The sequence below is a fragment of the Mandrillus leucophaeus genome, unplaced genomic scaffold (assembly GCF_000951045.1).
Source record: "Mandrillus leucophaeus isolate KB7577 unplaced genomic scaffold, Mleu.le_1.0 Scaffold21, whole genome shotgun sequence".
Taxonomy (NCBI): Eukaryota; Metazoa; Chordata; class Mammalia; order Primates; family Cercopithecidae; genus Mandrillus; species Mandrillus leucophaeus.
The window spans coordinates 6,886,276-6,904,001 of NW_012102143.1; the positions used below are offsets into that span (position 1 = coordinate 6,886,276).

The 17,726-nt window shown below is 50.0% G+C and overlaps 1 protein-coding gene across 6 annotated transcripts in view; it reads left to right on the forward strand.

Moving 5' to 3' along the window:
* Nucleotides 1-2,208: 2,208 nt before the first annotated feature.
* UBE2F (ubiquitin-conjugating enzyme E2F (putative)) overlaps nt 2,209-17,726 on the forward strand; it is an 80,464-nt gene continuing 64,946 nt past the window's right edge. For 4 of the 6 annotated variants that reach the window (XR_001006110.1, XM_011980305.1, XM_011980307.1 and 1 more), the window contains exons 1-2: nt 2,209-2,396; nt 8,665-8,798. Coding sequence is in view for 5 of the 6 variants with exons in the window: in XM_011980305.1 (XP_011835695.1) it covers nt 8,681-8,798 (118 nt within the window). In the remaining variant the exon portion in view is untranslated. Of the gene's footprint in view, nt 2,397-4,033; nt 4,151-8,664; nt 8,799-17,726 lie in introns of those variants that run through there. The other 2 variants (XM_011980306.1, XM_011980308.1) reach the window with 2 other exon arrangements.

The following is a 17,726-nucleotide window of genomic DNA, read 5'->3' on the forward strand; positions in this document are numbered from 1 at the left end:
GGCACATGTTCTCAGGACCTCTTGAGGCTGTGACTCAGGCTTTCGTCACTCATATTTGGCCCTGAATAAAATCTCTTCAAATATTTTACAGTTTGACCTTTTTTGTCAACAGACTACTTAACTTCTATGTCAGTTTCCTCATCTATAAAATGGGGATAATACCTGTTTCATGGGGCTGTTGTTTGGATTAATTGAGTTAATAAACTAGGAAGTCCTAAATAAGTCTTAGTGAAAGAATTAGGCAGCCTCATGAAATGGAGCTAGAAATGACTTCATTCATCCACGGCGGTGGAATTTGGGCCTACGTGGGCCAATGTGTGGTGCAATCCATTCTGCAGACAGTGATGCTTATGAGTAAGACAAGTGCTCACGCCATTCCGGCTGCACCTTCACACACTGCAATCTTCAAGCCCTTATCTCCTCTCACCAGGACTCACGCCACCAGCTCATGCAATCTCTATCCAGCAGACGTGTTTTAATCACCTGCATGTCCCAGGATGGGAAAGGGGGTGTCAGGAGGTGAGGCTGGAGGAAGAAGGAAGAGGAGGGCTGAGGAGCTGAGCTTAGTCAGGGAAAGAGGCCATGACAATAAGGAAGAGGGAAGTGCAGGGCTGCAAGGAAGACACAGAGGACATGCGCACTGCCCCACTCCACCCCTAGACTTTGAGGCCTCTGAGAAGGTGGTGTCTTAGCTTAGAAAAACTTGACAGTTAGCGGGGCAAGAAAGGGAGACACATGGTCCCAAACACAAGAAATAACACGAGTTGTGTTCGTTCGTTCTTTTTTCTTTTTCTGGAAACAGAGTTTTGCTGTGTCACCCAGACTGGAGTGCAGTGTCGGGATCTCAGTTCACTGCAACCTCCGCCTCCCGGGTTCAAGCAAATCTCCTGCCTCAGCCTCCCAAATAGCTGGGATTACAGGGGCGCACCACCAAGCCCGGCTTTTTTGTATTTTTAGTAGAGACGGGGTTTTGCCATGTTGGCCAGGCTGGTCTCGAACTTCTGACCTCAAGTGATCTGTCTGCCTCGGCCTCCCAAAATGCTAGGATTACAGGCCTGAGCCACTGTGCCTGGCCGAGTTGTTCTTGACCAGTTTTCCTGACTCCCCTCCCACAGACTCTCTTAGAGCCAAAGCCTTTATTATTATTATGGGGACAGGGTCTGGCCCTGTCACCCAAGCTGGAGTGCAGTGGTGTGATCACGGCTAACTGCAGCCTCAACCTCCTGGGCTCAGGTGATCCTCCCATCTCAACCTCCTGAGTAGCTGGGACTACAGGCGCGCTCCACCATGAGGCTAATTTTTTTTTTTTTTTGTAGCGATGGGGTCTTGCCACCATCAGGAGGCTGGTCTTGAATTCTTGGGTTCAAGGGATCCTCCCACTTTGGCCTCCCAAAGTGCCGGGATTACAGGCATGAGCCACCGGGCCCGCCAGCCTCTTTTAGGAAGAAAACCTGATATTGTCACTCCACTGTTAGAAACCTCTCAGTGGGGTTTTTGGAAATGAAAGTCTAACTTCTTGTCTCCTTCTGACCGTCTCCATGCTGAACCTCATCTTTCCGATGGTCCACTCCTCCAGGGGCCTGCCTGACGCCCAGGGCGGCCCCTCGTCAATCACACAGGACGCTAATGAGCGCAGGATGAATCTGGGCTCCTAAAAGAGGACAAGTTGAAATGGATTTTTAAGGCACTTTAAACACATTTAAGAGAGAAAATAAGGAATAGAAGAGACATGACAAGAACATTGGGGCCTGCGGGAGCAGCACACGGTTTGGGGTTGGTAGTGGTTTGCGCGTCTGACCGCCCGGTCTCCCTCACCGCCCGCACTGCAGGCTGCGGGGTCCGATCCAGTCCTTTGCACTTCAGGTGCGGTGCTGGACAGCGGGAGCTCCAGCCACGGAGACCGCTCCTTCAGGGAAGAATAGCCCGGGCTCCTCCGAGCCCCTAAATCCTAAAGACCACGAAGTGAAACCGGGTTGGAACCAGACGCTAAATCCCCAGCCCTCGGGCGCTCGGACTCTAGAGCCAACTCGGAAGCCCCGCCCCTAACGCTACTCGCCAATCAGCGACGGTCGCGAAATCCGTGCCCGCCCCCGGCCGCGCCCTCTGCCAATGAGCGAGGTCCGAGCGGCCGGTCGCCCAGCCCAGTCCCGACCGGCGCACGCCGCTGTTCGCGTGTCTGGTTCCAATAAAGTTTTTCGCCACTTTGAATTTTTTTTTTAAAGCGCCCGCTGCTGTCTCTGCAGCCGCGGGCGAGAGCGGCCGAGTCCCCGCCCCGCCACTTCCGGTCCCGCCGCCGGGAGCCGGTGCGGCTGTGAGGGGCCGCGTCTCGCAGCAGCCGCCCGGGCCGGGCATGGTGTTGGGCGCCGGACCCGCCTCGCCTGTCTCGGGGAGCCCAGGTGAGGAGCGACCGCGCGGCTCTGCGGCGGGGCGAGGTGCGGAAACCTGTGCACAGGCTGGCCTGCGGGCCGGGCGGAGGGCGCGGGCGGTGGCGGGGCCGCCTCAGGCCCACCGGGTTCCTCACGCCGGGGGCCGGGCGGGCGCGGGCACCCGGACGCAAGGCCGAGCGGTGTGAATGGGAAGGGACCGCGGGCAGCGAGCCGGGGGTCGGAGGCGGCGGCAGTGGCCGGGGCGCTGGCCTCGCCCGGCAGTGAGTGACCGCGGCGGCGGCTAGGGACGGCCCGCGCCGAGCACCTAGTGTGAACCAGGCCCTGGGTCGAGCGTGGCACGGTCCTGGCCGCGCTCACGCCCCACTCGCGGGATCGGCTGCGTGCCTTGTAGGGAGGAAGCGGGGCGTCCAGCGCCTGGCCAAGGTCACCGGCCCGACGTGGCCGCAGAAAGCGGGACTGGACTCCCGATCGCGGCAGGAGTCACGCTAGGCCGTGGGGAGCGGGGGAGGTGAGGGGAGTGACAACTCGCGCCCCGTCCGTGTACCTGCAGCGGGAAGAGTAAGTATGGGCACTTACCTACAATTGGGGGCGGCCAGGCTAGTTTGAAAAATTTTTACCACAGCAAAGGAGACGAGGAGGGAAGGGCATCTTGGAGCAGTTGGTGCTGCAGAATCTTGGTTCCAGACCTGGTTCTGCTGGTGTGTCATCTTGGGTGTGTCCTTCCCCTCCCTGGGCTCAGTTTCCTCATCTGTCACAGGAGATAATTGGGCCCCCCACCCTGCGTTCCCGACCGCCTGGAAGTGGGGGCAGGATGGGTTGGAACAGCCAGAGAAAGCTTCTTGGAGGAGGAGACGTTGGAATCTAGGTAGGAATCTTCCCCTTAAGGAAGGGGTAGGATTCGTTTGTGAAGGAAGGAGGGCATTCCAGACCTGGGTATCCGATTGAATAGAAGCTTCTGGAAATGAGCAGGGTGTTATGAAGCAACAAAGAGGAAATTGGCCTGCCTGGTGCAGAGGAATCCTGGCTGAGGAGTGAGATGAAGGTAAGGGGGAGCATAGAGGTGGGAGAGAGAGAGATTGAGAGGCTTCAGAATCATACCAAGTGTAGTGCTGTCCCCCCACCTGGACATACCTGCCTTTCAGGTAGTAGGCAGTGCAGGAAGAGGCAGGTTTACTGCTGAAAGTAGAAGGGGCTGGGCTCCAAAGATGGTCAGTCAACCAGCGTACTCCTGTGCCAAGCGGGAGGTTCTTGGGCACTGGCATTCTGTGGAAGAGTGGGATATGAACTTTGTTGTGCCCTGATCTGGGCCCCTTTGACCGGGGAAGTTGAGTGTCCCCTAGTGACCCACAGGCCCATCCTTTATGCTTGGATTGAGATGTCTCCATTAGGAAGGAATTGTAAATAAGTAGCCCCTCACCTTGAGCTGACTGGCCCCTGGCGTCCCTGCACAAAGTGACATGGCCTGGTTTTGCCATTGCTTGCAGGGATGCTGAGTAAATATCACTTGATGGCACTAATACATTGCACACAAGATACTCTTCTCTGGGCCGTCAGAAAGCAGGTCCCACCCAGAGGAAGAACCTAACTGGGCCAATTACAACTTGTGGAATTTAGAGACTGAGAATGCTGCTCAGAACAGCTGATCTGTTACTGAAATGCTGCCTTAGAGTGTAATTTGCAGGAAAGAGGAAGTTTTGTTTTAAACCAAATCTTCAAGAGTTGAAACATATTGAAGAAGGAAAAGAATTCTGAAGCAACTGCAGGTATTCAGCTAGCCGCTTGACAGTCTGAATACTTATTTTTTGTTAGAATCCTTTGGTACAGATTTAATTTTATAGCTATGGAAACATTCCCAAATTAGGCCTTGGGTTTATCCTTAAAGTGGCATGTGAAAATGATACACATGACAGAAAAATAGATGGTCACTGTATTAGATTTCTTAGAATGTTAGGGAAGTACATTTTTTTATTACTTTCTATGGGAAACAAAACACCAGTGTTAAACATTCTCTTATATCTCGCAAGTCACAAACTTGAAGATAGTAAACCAGCAATCTGACTCTTCCAGTGGAACTGAATATTAGCATCTTCTGCCCACAGAGAGGATTTCGTCGTGGCGTGATTGGGGGTATAAAAGCATTAAGCATAGCCTGCGGACTGTAGTGTTACAGAAGAGTTTCTTCGTGGTGAGCCTTTCAGTATGTGAGGGATCAGTCTCCCCAGGCTCCCCTGAGCCTCCTTCAGTGCAGGTTCTCGGGGAGTTGGGTGTGGCCCTGGTGCTTGCTGTTCTATGGGACTCTTCATTCTGGCTTTCCTAGGTTACTGCCTGCTGAACTCATGTTCAAGCATGTTGTGCTTTTATTTTTTGCTCTTTGCTTCATTTGCATTGCCAAGGTCAGCCAGAGACCTGGTAGTCCTTGTGTAGGGCATCTGGTGCATCCAGCTGACCCTCAGGTGATGGATGGATGCACGTCTTGGTCCATAATTGGGTGACCCTGATGATGTGGCAGGACTGATGTGATTGAGTCTGCACACGTGGCAGCAGACTTGGCTGGGAAGGGAAACATTGTTCTATGATAAGGAATCCTTGTGAGGGATTTTTGACAAGATCATTCCAGGTAGGGGCTGAAGCAGGAGAGCTTGGCTCTAGATGGTGCTACTGTCTGTGGTAGCTGAAGACCCTACAGGTGTTTGTGACTCTTTTCCTGTGAAGTAACTTCATCAGCTGAACCCAGCTGCTTTGCCCTGGGCGAAGCTGTGAAGATGTGCTCTTATGGAGGTCCACCTGAGGAGATGGCACAGTAGCGTAACAATGAAGAAACTAATGTTGGCTTATTTTCACATTTTTGTCAACTTTATTGAGGCATAATTGAAATAACACTAAACTGCCCATATTTAAATTGTGTAATTGATTAGTCTGAAACCATGACCACAATCGAGTTAAAAACATGTCCTGCTGGGCGTGGTGGCTCACGTCTATAGTCCCAGCACTTTGGGAGGCTGAGGCAGGTGGATTGCTTCAGCTCAGGAGTTCAAGACCAGCCTGGGTAACATGGTGAAGCCCTGTCTCTACAAAAAATTTAAAATTAGCTGGGCGTAATGATGCGTGCCTGTAATCCTAGCTGCTTTAGGGGATGGGGGATGCTGAGGTGGGAGGATCTCTTGAACCTAGGAGTTTGAGGCTGCACTGAGCTCGAGTCACGCCGCTGCACTCCAGCCTGGGCTATAGAGCAAGACCTGTCTCAAAAAACAAACAAAAAACATTTCTGTCATCCACAAGAGGGAAACTAGTATGTCTTTGGTGACTGCTTCTAGCAGCTGAGTGGCTTTGGGCAGGCTGCCTTCTGGGCCCCTGTTGTCCTGGGGTCCACATGTTAAAATGGAATGGGAGTGGGAGAAGTCCATTCCAACTTTACAATTCTAAGAGCTTATGACTGTGGAAGCGCAGAGCTGTCTTGGAAGCCTTTAGACCAGTACTTCTTAAGGGGTTTATGGTATGCGTATGTCTGTGTCCTCTGAGTGGAAAAGACTGTGCAGTTCAGAAGGTCGTATTCTACGTATTGTTTTCATTTTTAAAAAATTCTTTAAATTTTTTTATTTTTTGAGATGCAGTTTCACTCTTGTTGCCCAGGCTGGAGTACAATGGCACCATCACTGCAACCTCCACCTCCTGGGTTCAACCTATTCTCCTGCCTCAGCCTCCTGAGTGGCTGGGATTACAGGCACCCGCCACCAGGCCCAGCTGATTTTTTTGGTATTTTTAGTAGAGATGGGGTTTCGCCATGTTGGCCAGGCTGGTTTAGAACTCCCGACCTCAGGTGACCCACCCGCCTTGGCCTCCCAAAGTGCTGGGATTACAGGCATGAGCTACCATGCCCGGCCTATACTGTTTTCATGATACAAACAATAGAAAATAAAATCTGACAGCCTTTAGGAGATAGGCAGAAGATGGTATAAGAAACTGTGTAAGAGACCTGGGTGAAAAATGGTTTCAAATGCCAATGAGGAAAGGAGTATTCTTATTTGACTTTCAGGATCTTAGTCTCAACCTAAAATTTCTGTGCTTATGTCAAGCTTTTCACATGGAATTTTTAGATCATTTTCTGTTGAAATGATCAGAGTGGTATTGAAATAAAATGATATGAAAGCAACAAAGGAAATTGTGGAAGTATTGAACTGGTGACAATTTATCTTATTTTATTTTATTTTTGAGTCTCACTCTGTTGCCAGGCTGGAGTGCAGTGGTACAATCTCAGCTCACTGCAACCTCTGCCTCCCGGGTTCAAGCGATTCTCCTGCCTCAGCCTCCCCAGTAGCTGGGACTACAGGTGTGCGCCACTACACCCAGCTAATTTTTTGTATTTTAGTAGAGACGGGGTTTCACCATGTTGGCCAGGATGGTCTCGATCTCCTGACCTCGTGATCCTCCCGCCTCGTTCTCCTGAAGTGCTGGGATTACAGGTGTGAGCCACAGCACCCGGCCCTAGTGACAAATATTTGTCCTCAGTCAAAAGAAGTTCCAGAGACCCTCTCTGACCATGGCAAAGTAAGTAAGAGTTAGGAGGAAGATTAATGTCAGTTTATGTTAGAAATAGAAGGCAGAGTCTAGAGGATAGTTACCCTGTATAATTAGTGGGATCATAACGTAAGCTGTGGACTTTGAGTTATCATGTGTTGATGTGGGTTCATTAATTGTAACAAATGTACCCTCTGGTGGAAGATGTTGGTAATAGGGGAGGATTTCCGTGTGTTGGGGCAGCGGGCATATGGGGAATCTCTGTACCTTCCTCTTAATTTTACTGTGTACTTAAAACTGCCCTTAAAAAATAAAATCTTAAACAAATTGTGGCATTTCTTCAACTGTCTCCCAGGCAGCAAGTGGCGTCACCTGTGTTTGGTCTTTGTTGTCCCTCCCAGTGAGCTTGCAGCAGGGGAACCTGCAACACAGATGGGGTGGAAGCCACCAGTGAACATAATCTACCTGGGGACATTAATTTTAATTCAGTCTTGATGTTGAAATTGCCAAAAAATATAAATAAAACACAAACATAAGTAAATGCAACACAGCATGAATAAATGAGAAGATGCTTGTTAAGGCTCTGGTCACACCTTTATTAAAGGAGGAAGGAGAGCAAAGAGTGGTGTTCCTCTTCCACCAGAGGCTGTGCTGCTTTAGTTGGTGATGGGCCAGACCCTGGGACCATACCATGTGTGTACATGATCCCCTGCAGCAGGGCAGGGCAGACTTACTAGTGGACAGTAATGGACCCATGTGGAACCCGTTGGTGAGGGCATGCTGGTTGAGAAGCTGTGGAGGCACCCTAGACGTTGTGTTCCACGGGAGCTTCGTCACGGCCACATCCCAGGGCCTGGCACCTAGTGGATAACCAGTGAGTGTGAACTGCATGACTTTTTAATTTTAATTTTTTTTTTTTTTTTTTGAGACAGGGTCTCGCTCTGTCACCCAGGCCGGAGTGCAGTAGCACAATCACAGCTCACTGCATCCCCAACCTCCCAGGCTCAAGGGATCCTCCCACCTCAGCTTCCCGAGTAGCTGGGACTACAGGCGCATGCCACCCCCTGGCTAATTTTTTTGTATTTTTTGTAGAGATAGGGTTTTGCCATATTGCCCAGGCTGGTCTTGAGTTCTTAGGCTCAAGTGGTCCTCCTACCTTGGCCTCCCAAAGTGCTGGGATTGTATTTGTGAGCCACCGCGCCCAGCCATGACTCTCTTTTTAAAAAACTGTTAATTCATGGCCGGGCACGGTGGCTCATGCCTGTAATCCCAGCACTTTGGGAGGCCAAGGCGGGCGGATCACCTGAGGTCAGGAGTTTAAGACCAACCTCAACATGGAGAAACCCTGTTTCTGCTAAAAATACAAAATTAGCCAGGCATGGTGCTGCATGCCTGTAATGCCAGCTACTCAGGAGGCTGAGACAGGAGAATTGCTTGAACCTGGGAGGCGGAGGTTTTGGTGAGCTGAGATCGCACCATTGCATTCCAGCCTGGAAAACAAGAGCAAAACTCTGTCTCAAGAAATAAAAAATAAAAATAAATAAAGTTAATTCATAATTTTAAAAGTTAGGCTTATAGAGGATGGCATAGAGCTTTTCAAATGTATTATGAAGGAATCCAATCTTATTAATGTGTGCAAATTTTTTCCATAACTAAATTATGGGAAAAAATCAAAATGCAAAAGCACCTGTACATTTTCCTCAATGTCTAATTAGTCTCTGGAGACCTGGTCCTTAACCCTGCTTTCATTGCTGTCTTTCAGGGTAAAGGCAGCAGTAATGCTAACGCTAGCAAGCAAACTGAAGCGTGACGATGGTCTCAAAGGGTCCCGGACGGCAGCCACAGCGTCCGACTCGACTCGGAGGGTTTCTGTGAGAGACAAATTGCTTGTTAAAGGTAATGATCATTCGTGTGAACTGTTTTTGTATCCTGTAACAAAAGGAAGTTTGACTGGAGAGTCTTTGGGGATATAAAGCAACCCACTGCTGAATAGAAATACCTGTTTAGAAAGATTTTAAAATACAATTGCTTGTCTCTTATAGTGGAAGGACATTGTACCATGCAGATGGTATGAGCACACTGTTGCAGGGAGATGGTATGGGATGTTCTTTGTCACGTCTGCCAAAATGCTAGCAGAAAGAATAAGGTGCTGAGAGTCGGCAAGGCCTAAGACTGGTTTCAGAGCTGCCATTATCTTCCTTTCTTTCTGATTCTCAGCACCATAGTTTCTGCTCTGTAAAGGGGAAGGAGTCAAATTTTGTAATCTCTTAGGATCTTTTCCTGTTTTATTCAGGTCAAAGCCTACGGCGAGTCTTGTGAAAAATTAGTTCTCTTCACGGAGTTAATAACATGTAGTATTCTACAGTTTTAGTTGACTTCTGCTATCCATGTTGGTGAGGAGAAACTTTATCCTGGAGGAGGGTTGGTAAAATGTGTGAGAGTATGTGCGCATGCAAATATGCATTCATTTGTATGTTTGAGCGTAAATTTTGCATTTATTCATTTAGCAAACTCAACATTTTCAAGTGCCTTGAAGTCGGTTTCTTGGGGGTCATAAGACCTATGAAAGATGAAGAAACAGTTGCAGCCTTTAAGGAGATTATAATTTGCTTAATTATAAAAAGGTTAGCTTTGTATTTTATTTATTTATTTTTTTTGAGACAGAGTCTCACTCTCACCCAGGCTGGAGTGCGGTGGAGCAATCTTGGCTCACTGCAACCTCCACCTCCCGGGTTCAAGCAATTCTCCTGCCTCAGCCTCCTGAGTAGCTGAGATTACAGGCACCCACCACCACGCCCAGCTAATTTTTTTTTTTTTTTTTAAACAGAATTTTGCTCTTGCTGTCCAGGCTGGAGTACAGTGGCACGATCTCGGCTCACCACAACCTCTGCCTCCCAGGTTCAAGCAATTCTGCCTCAGCCTCAAGTAGCTGGGATTATAGACATGCGCTACTACGCCTGGCTAATTTTGTATTTTTAGTAGAGACGGGGTTTCTCCACGTTGGTCAGGCTGGTCTTGAACTCCCGACCTCAGGTGATTTGCTCGCCTTGGCCTCCCAAAGTGCTAGGATTACAAGCGTGAGCCCCTACGCCTGGCCAAATTTTTGTATTCTTTTTTTTTTTTTTTTGAGATGGAGTCTCTCTCTGTCGCCCAGACTGGAGTACAGTGGTGCAATCTTGGCTCACTGCAACCTCTGCCCCCGGGGTTCAAGTGATTCTCCTGCCTCAGCCTCCCTGGTAGCTGGGATTACAGGCGCCCGCCACCACACCCAGCTAATTTTTTGTATTTTTAGTAGAGATGAGGTTTTTGCCAAGTTGGCCAGGCTGGTCTCAAACTCCTGACCTCAGGCGATCTGCCTGCCTCGGCCTCCCAAAGTGCTAGGATTACAAGCCTGAGCCACCGCGCCCAGCCATTAATAAAGACGAGGTTTCACCATGTTAGCCAGGCTAGTCTCAAACTCCTGACCTCAGGTGATCCACCTGCTTTGGCCTCCCAAAGTGCTGGGATTACAGACTTGAGCCACTGTGCCCAGCTTTACTTTATAACAAGTGTTTACATTTCTTTAAATTTTTTTTTTTTTTTTTTTTTTTTGAGACAGAGTCTTACTCTGTCACCAGGCTGGAGTGCAGTGGCACAATCATGGCTCACTGCTGCCTCAACCTCCTGGACTCAGATGATCCTGTCACCTCAGCCTCCTGAGTAGCTGGGACTACAGGCATGCACCACCATGCCCAGCTAATTTTTTTATTTTTTATTTTTATTTTTTTGTAGAGATGGAGTTTCATTATGTTTCCCAGGCTGGTCTTGAACTCCTGGGCTCAAGTGATCCACCCACCTCGGCTCTCCCAAAGTGTTGGGATTACAAGTGTGAGCCACCGCACCTGAGAAGTGTTTACATTCCTACATATAGAGCAGCTAGAAAGCAAATGGTTGATTAGTGTATTTGCACTCCCTGTTTTCATGTTGTATTAGGTTGAAAACATGGAGATTACAGGCATTTACATGTCCTGAAGGAATCTAACAGCAGAAGAGCTGCTGTATATAAATGTGCTGTGCTTGGCCTTCCCAGACACAAATCACTGTTAAACTGGGGTAGGAATGAGAAGTGTGAGGGCACAGTGGCACGATATCGGCCCACTGCAACTTTCACCTCCCGGGTTCAAGCGATTCTCATGCCTCAGCCACCTGAGTAGCTGGAATTACAGGCATGCGTCACCACGCCCAGCTAATTTTTTTATGTTTAGTAGAGACAGGGTTTCAACATGTTGGCCAGGCTGGTCTCAAACTCCTGACCTCAAGTGATTGCCTGCCTCGACCTCCCAAAGTGCTGGGGTAGCAGGCATGAGCCACTGTTCCTGGCCTGTACTCTTTTTCTTATTCTCCCTCTGCCCCTGAGTTTGGACTTAGTTTTGGATTATCCAGCCTGTTGGATGATTGGTTGAAAGTGGGGTGAGAATGGTATTTCACATTTTGGCCTTACCTACTAAGCCTGTATTTAGTGTCCATTGTGCTGGAGGCTTTACCCTAAGAGGCCCAAAGGGCGGGGCAAGAGCTGGAGCACCTTACTTAGGTGTGCCTGATAGGACTTGAATGTCTTCTCAGATTCTGGACTCCATTTGCAGCATAAGCCAGGAAAATGGTGTGTTGTTGCTGTACTTGGAGTAGACAGTGAGTGCTTTGGTGACTAAGGAGTTGCAGCGAGGAGGGCCTGGATGTTAGCTGAGGAGGAGTGGGTAGAAGCTGACAAATGGACTGTCCCATCTTCTTTACCCAATCATCATCATGGTTAATAGTAGCTAATAGTAGCTTTTGTATACTGAGCACTTAGGGCCAGGCCCTCTGTTGGGCACCTTCTTAGTTCATTTGTGCTGCTGTAACAAAATGCCACAAATTGGGTAATTTATAAACAATAGAGGTTTACTTCTCACAGTTTTGGAGGCTGGGAAGTCCAGGATCCTAGTAGGATTGGTATCTGGAACAGGTAGTACTCTGCTTCAAAGATAGCACCTTGTTGCTGTGTCTTCACATGGCAGAAGAGATGGAAGGGCAAAAAGGGCCTAAGCTAGTTTCCTCTTGCCCTTTTATAAGGCACTAATCCATTCATAAGGCAGAGCCCTGGTGACCATCACTTCTCTAGAGGCCCCACCTCTTAATACTACCACAGTGGGGATTGAGCTTCAACATGAATTTCCCCATTCGAGCCATAGTAGGCACTTAATGGGGTAATTCTTGTTTGACTTTTCAAAGCCTTGTCAGATGGATGCTTCATTTTACCCATGAACTGCTGAGACTCAGGTTAAGAAACTTGCCCAGTCTGTGGCTTTATTGCAGCAAGACAGCCAGACCCACATACTGGGGTAGGACAGGCTCCGGGGGAGCAGATGCAACCAGCAGAAACCAAAGTAGCAGAACAGAAGTGCAAGTCCACAGAAAAGAGAGTTCAAGGAGGCTCTGCGTCTCCGTGTCTCCTGCCCTGCTCAGGAACTCACCCTGGAGCTCTCTGCTGGCTCCAGGGCCTGACAGAGCCCACTAAGACCCACCAACCTGGGCTCCCCTCCAGCTCCAAGGAAGGAAGTATCTTTGTCTGGGTTGACAGGGCCCAGCTGAGGTTCTTTGACTTTGTGCGACCCATCAAGAACAAGAAGGGTCTCACAAGGAAAGGTGCAGAGCCAACTCTTGAGGCCACCATTTCCATCCTCCCCAGGCACTGGTGGCGATTAAGTTTCAGAGTCCAAAGCACTGGCCATAAATGGCAGTAAGAACTCAGTGTAACCTCCCCTCTCATGGCCTTTCCCTCCACCTGCCTCAGGGGCTGCAGGCCAGGCTGAGTGGTGAGTAGTTTGGGCTCGTGGTGGAGGTTGGGTAGAGAAGGGTGTGCCTGATCTGAGAGAGGTGGCTGTACACACAGAGTGCAGCAAGAGTGCCTGACGGTTCATGCTTGTGGGCTCCGCACCTAGAGTGCTCCTTTGTTTAGCTCGCCCTGTGGGTGGCTTGTTGACCCTGGTGGCAGTCTGGCCTTCTGTCCTCTGGGGAGTTGTGGCGAAAGTGGTGCTATGGAAGCTGGCGGAGTCTGTGGCTGTTGGAGGGCATGGCAAGGCACTTTGAGGGCTGATAAAGTGAGAATCCTTTCCAGGTGAAATCCAAGCTCCCTTTTGGGACTTTGAGAAAAGTGGGGTGTTGGAGTTCAGAAAGATTACTATAGTCAGAGCTGTCATCTGGTACTGTGGCTTGTGTAAGAGTGTTATTCACGAGCATCCATAGGTGGCAGAAAATTGTGTCAATATGTCTTTGGGACTTTATGCCATAGGCTAGGTTTCCTGAAGAGGAGGTAGAGAGTTTGTCATGCAGGATCCTTACTAAGGGATACTTTTGGGACAACACCTGTGGGGTAGGCGCGGGAAGCAAGAGTGGGCAGAGGGAGACTCAAGTGGCGAGGAAGGCCCCACGATAGCCTCTGCTTTGGAGCAAGAGCAAGCAACAGCACAGCCCTTCAGAGCCGTCTCCAGTCTGGTGAGATAGTCAGGTCTTCCTGCTCTGCACCCATCAGTCGTTAGATGAGGGTTGCCTGGGACAGCTGTCGTGTGGAGTGCAGGTCTGTGCAGCCAACAAATCCCTGAAAGGGCTGATTGCTGAAGCCTGCCTGCCCACAGCCCTCACTGAGGGGATCTGGGTGCTGCTGTGTCACAGCACCTGGCTCATTACCTTGCTCGCCTGTGATGTGGGCTTTGGTGTGGTGCAGATGGCAGTAGGGCTGAGCTTGTGGGAGGCAGGAGCTTGTCCCTGGCGGGGGAGGGCCAATGGTATCTGCACAACAGAGGCCTCTTCTTTTTCTTGGAAGTGTGAGCCCGGGTCTGAACAGTGATGGGAGGCCAGAGTCAGCTGTCCTGGCTCGATTCCAGGTCTCTGGAAACATGTGGCTTTGGAGTGGCTGGCCATGGGGAGGCCTCCAGATGCCCACAAGGGCTCCCCCTCAGCCACACCCATATTTCCTCAGCATCCTCAGTCCAGTTCTGAGGGCACCTTCCAGGCTGGTACTGGAGTGATGCTTGTAGCTGCATTACCTGGAGGGTGTGGAATGATGAGTGTTTTGGGCTGCTGTCTGTCCTGACTCCAGAAGCTGGGTTCACTGAGGAGAGAGAGTCAGATCTGCATTTGAGCTGGCCCTGACTTGGGTCCAGGCCTGACTGGAGGGCTGGCCATTGTCAGTGTTGTCGGCATTCCCTGTGAACCTGTGTGTGACTGAGTCCATCAGGGTCTGAGTCCATGGTGCTCCCTATACCCCAAACACCCCTCAGGGCAGAATTAATTACTTTCTTGTCTGTCTGAAGTTTGGCACTGTTTCCATCTAATAGCCGAATGCCTGTCTGTCTCCCTGTTCTTTCACTTGTTCACCCAATACGCATGATAGTTTCAGCATACAGTTAGTGAACCCCAAAGACCTCAAGGGGCTCCAGGAGGTCTGACAGGACCCTTTGCCTGTGTCAGTCTTTGTTAAATATGGGGATTTGGAATTGAGCCATTTCAGGGTCAAATCTGGAGTTAGGGGAGCTAAACAGGGTTGATTCTGTGTGTACCCCTTGTCCCAGTCAGCCCCTGAGTCCCAAGTGGTTTCTGACCTTCTCTTGTTTTGGCTGATAGGGGCTGGGGCTGGGACCACTGCAGAGTGGGAGGGTCTGGCTGCCCATCTACCTGAGCTTCCCAGTGTCTAGGGGTGCAGGGGCCTCCCTCTGTGAGGGCGTCTGTGTCTGCCTGAGCAGCAGTCCAGTCACAGGTGGGACCCCTCACCTTCCTGTATAAGGTCTGCCACATGTCCCCATTTCAGTGTTGGGGGAGAAAGAGAAGCATTTACTATTTTCTGGAACCGCTGTCTCCAGCGTGTCCTGGCACGGAACTCTAGCAGGGCGGGCTCAGGGTGTGGCATGCCACATTGTCAGGGTAGTCACAGCATTTAGCAGTGTGTGCAGCTGGGAGGTTCTGTGCTACAATACATATTTTAAAAACTAGAGCAGTGGCCCAAGGGGAGGAATCCAGCTAGTGTGGATGTAAGGCAGTTGGCCACAGGCTGACCTTTACATGCTTTGTTGGAGGGTTAAATGCCAGCGGAGCTGCCCCGGGAAACTTGGCAGCCCCTCAGGTGTACACATAGCCCAGTGGGCAGGGAGGACCCTATGGAAACATAGGTGAGGGCTGAAGTTGACATCATCTGCATTTGTGTTCAAAGTCAGTGGTAGGAGGCCTGTGGGCTCCATTCTTAGTGATACCAGACTCTGCTACAGGGGCTGTGACTGCTTTTCAGGATTACAACCTTGCTCCTCTGGAGCATGGAGGGAACCATGAGCACTGTGGGCCTGCACTCTGTAGTGTGAGGCCTCAGCCGTGGTGGTGCTCTCTCTGGAGGGGCTGAAACCCTGTGTGTGAGTCGTCTCCCAGATGTGAGGCATGCAGAAAAGGTGGATTTGAGGATTTTAATGCATGGAGGCAGTGGGAAGCTAAGAAATAATGTTCTAGTTCTAGAAATCTGAGGCAGTGATTCAGGTTTAAGGAAGTAATCAGGTCACCTGGAAAATGGCAGCTGTCTCTACGTAGGTTGAAGGGCTTGGCAGCTCTGCCTGGTGTTGTCTGATGGGGCTTGGAGCTGGCTTTTGCCGAGAGTCATCTGCCTGTGTGACCAGCCTTTTGTCTTTGTCAGCTTGGGCTGCTGTAACAAAGGACCATAGATGGTTTGGCCTAAACAATAGGCATGTGTTTCCCTTCTGGAGGCTGGAAGGCCACAATCAAGTTCCTGGTGAGGGCTCTCTTCCTGACTTGCAGATGGCCTCTTCCTCGCTGTCTCTTCACATGGAGGAGAGAAGGGGAGCTCTGGTCCCTCTTTGTTGTTTTTTTTTTTTTTTTAAATAATGGCATGAATCCCATCACAAGGCCTTCGCCTCCATGACCTGATCTACACCTAATTACCTCCAAATACTATCACATTGGGGGTTAGGGCTTCAGCATGAATTTGGGGGTGGAGCATAAATTCCGTTCCACAGCGCCTTTGGAATGCCTCCTCAGTTCCCAGCTATGTGAAGAGAAACATTCTTGGGTCTTAGAGGAAACTCACAGCAGGGGCACTGCCACCCTGTAGGCAAGTATGCTTATGTGTCCCCCTTTTCCCGAGCACCCCATGTGTGCCCAGCCACAGTGCCAGCTACTGAGCTCATAGGGTTGGGGCAGGTTACATGGCCCCTGCCCCCAGGTGTGCACGGTCAGGGAGCAGGTGGCAAGGAGCCAGCAGGAGCCCAGTGTTGTAAGGGTCAGGGCAGGAGGTGAGTACGTGCTGTGCGGGGGCCTTTGTGGTGATCAGGTGGATTTTGCAATCTGATATTTCAGTGTAGTCATGCTTCAAATGGGTCCTGTGGTTTGATCTTTAGTTAGAAAGGAAAAGAGTCTAATTTATCAGAAGGAAGTTATGCAGCCACAGAATTGTGCAAGGTGTCAGCCAGGTGCCTCCCAGAAATGCCAGGCCACTGAGTGGTAGACGTGTTAGCATCTTGGGATAGGCAAGACTTGAGCAATTTTAAAAGTATCTTCATTTCTCATTACCCTGTAGGTGGGTGGCGTTCTTCAGGTGGTGACGGTGTGCAGAGAAGGGCCGCTGCTTTGCCCACAGGCTGCCAAGCTTTGCTTATAGTCTTACTGTACCTTGACTCTAAGGTGATAACTGTTGATGTTAGTGAATTCTAATTTGCCCTCATTGGAAGTGCGGCAAAACTTCTTGTCATTTGTGACAACTCCCTGAGAGGAGCACTGTGGGAGTGTGCCTGGCTTACTTTATATTCTGCCCCGGTAGAACTAAAATGCCAGGCATCTGTATTGAAATCCTCTGCCCCAGGATTGTAGCCCTTGCTTGCACTGTCTCTAGGAGCAGAAGCCTGCAGGGACTCTGACTGTGGTGGGGTCATTGGTAGGCTGGGTCCAAGAGCTCCCTCAGCCTACCCTCCTTCTGTGACTGAATTGCACCAAACGTGCAAATGTGAGCCTGATGCTCATCTTGGAATTTGATTTTTTTTTTTTTTTTTGGAGACAGGGCCTTACTCTGTCGCCCAGGCTGGAGTGCAGTGGCACGATCTCAGCACACTGTCACCTCTGCCTCTCTGGCTCAAGTGATCCTCCCACTTCAGCCTCCTGAGTAGCTGGTACTACAGATGCATGCCACCACACCTGGCTAATTTTTGTATCTTTTGTAGAGACAAGGTTTCACCATGTTGCCCAGGCTGGTCTCAAACTCCTGAGCTCATGCAATCTGGCCTCCTCAGCCTCCCAAAGTGCTGGCATTATAGGCATGAGCCACTGCGCCCAGCACTGGGAGAGAATTTTAAAAATTCAGAGACCTAAGTTCTACCTGAAACTCTTGATATAATTGGTCAAAGTTAGGGATGGGGCATTAGGATTTTTAAAAGCTCAGCAGGTACTAGATTGTGGTGATGGATACGTAGCTCCAAAATTTACTACAATTCACTGAATCACTTACTTAAAATGGGTCTATTTTACAGTATGTAAATTGGTCCCTGACAAAGTTGTCAAATGTCAAACCAGCAAAACACTCCCCAGATGACGAATGTGCAGCCAGGGCTTCCGTTCCTTTCTTCGTCAGGTGTTGTCTGGCATCTTTCTGGCTGTCACTCTGCTAGCTCCTGAGTGCCTCTTGCTCCCGCACCCCTGTCCCCATAGGAGAAAGGGCCTGGTTCTGTTGCCCATTTCTTCCCACTCCTCCGTCCTACCACATCACAGTGTTTAGCACTGGTCAGTGGCCTCACTCCTCATTGTCCCTCTGTGTCCAGACCT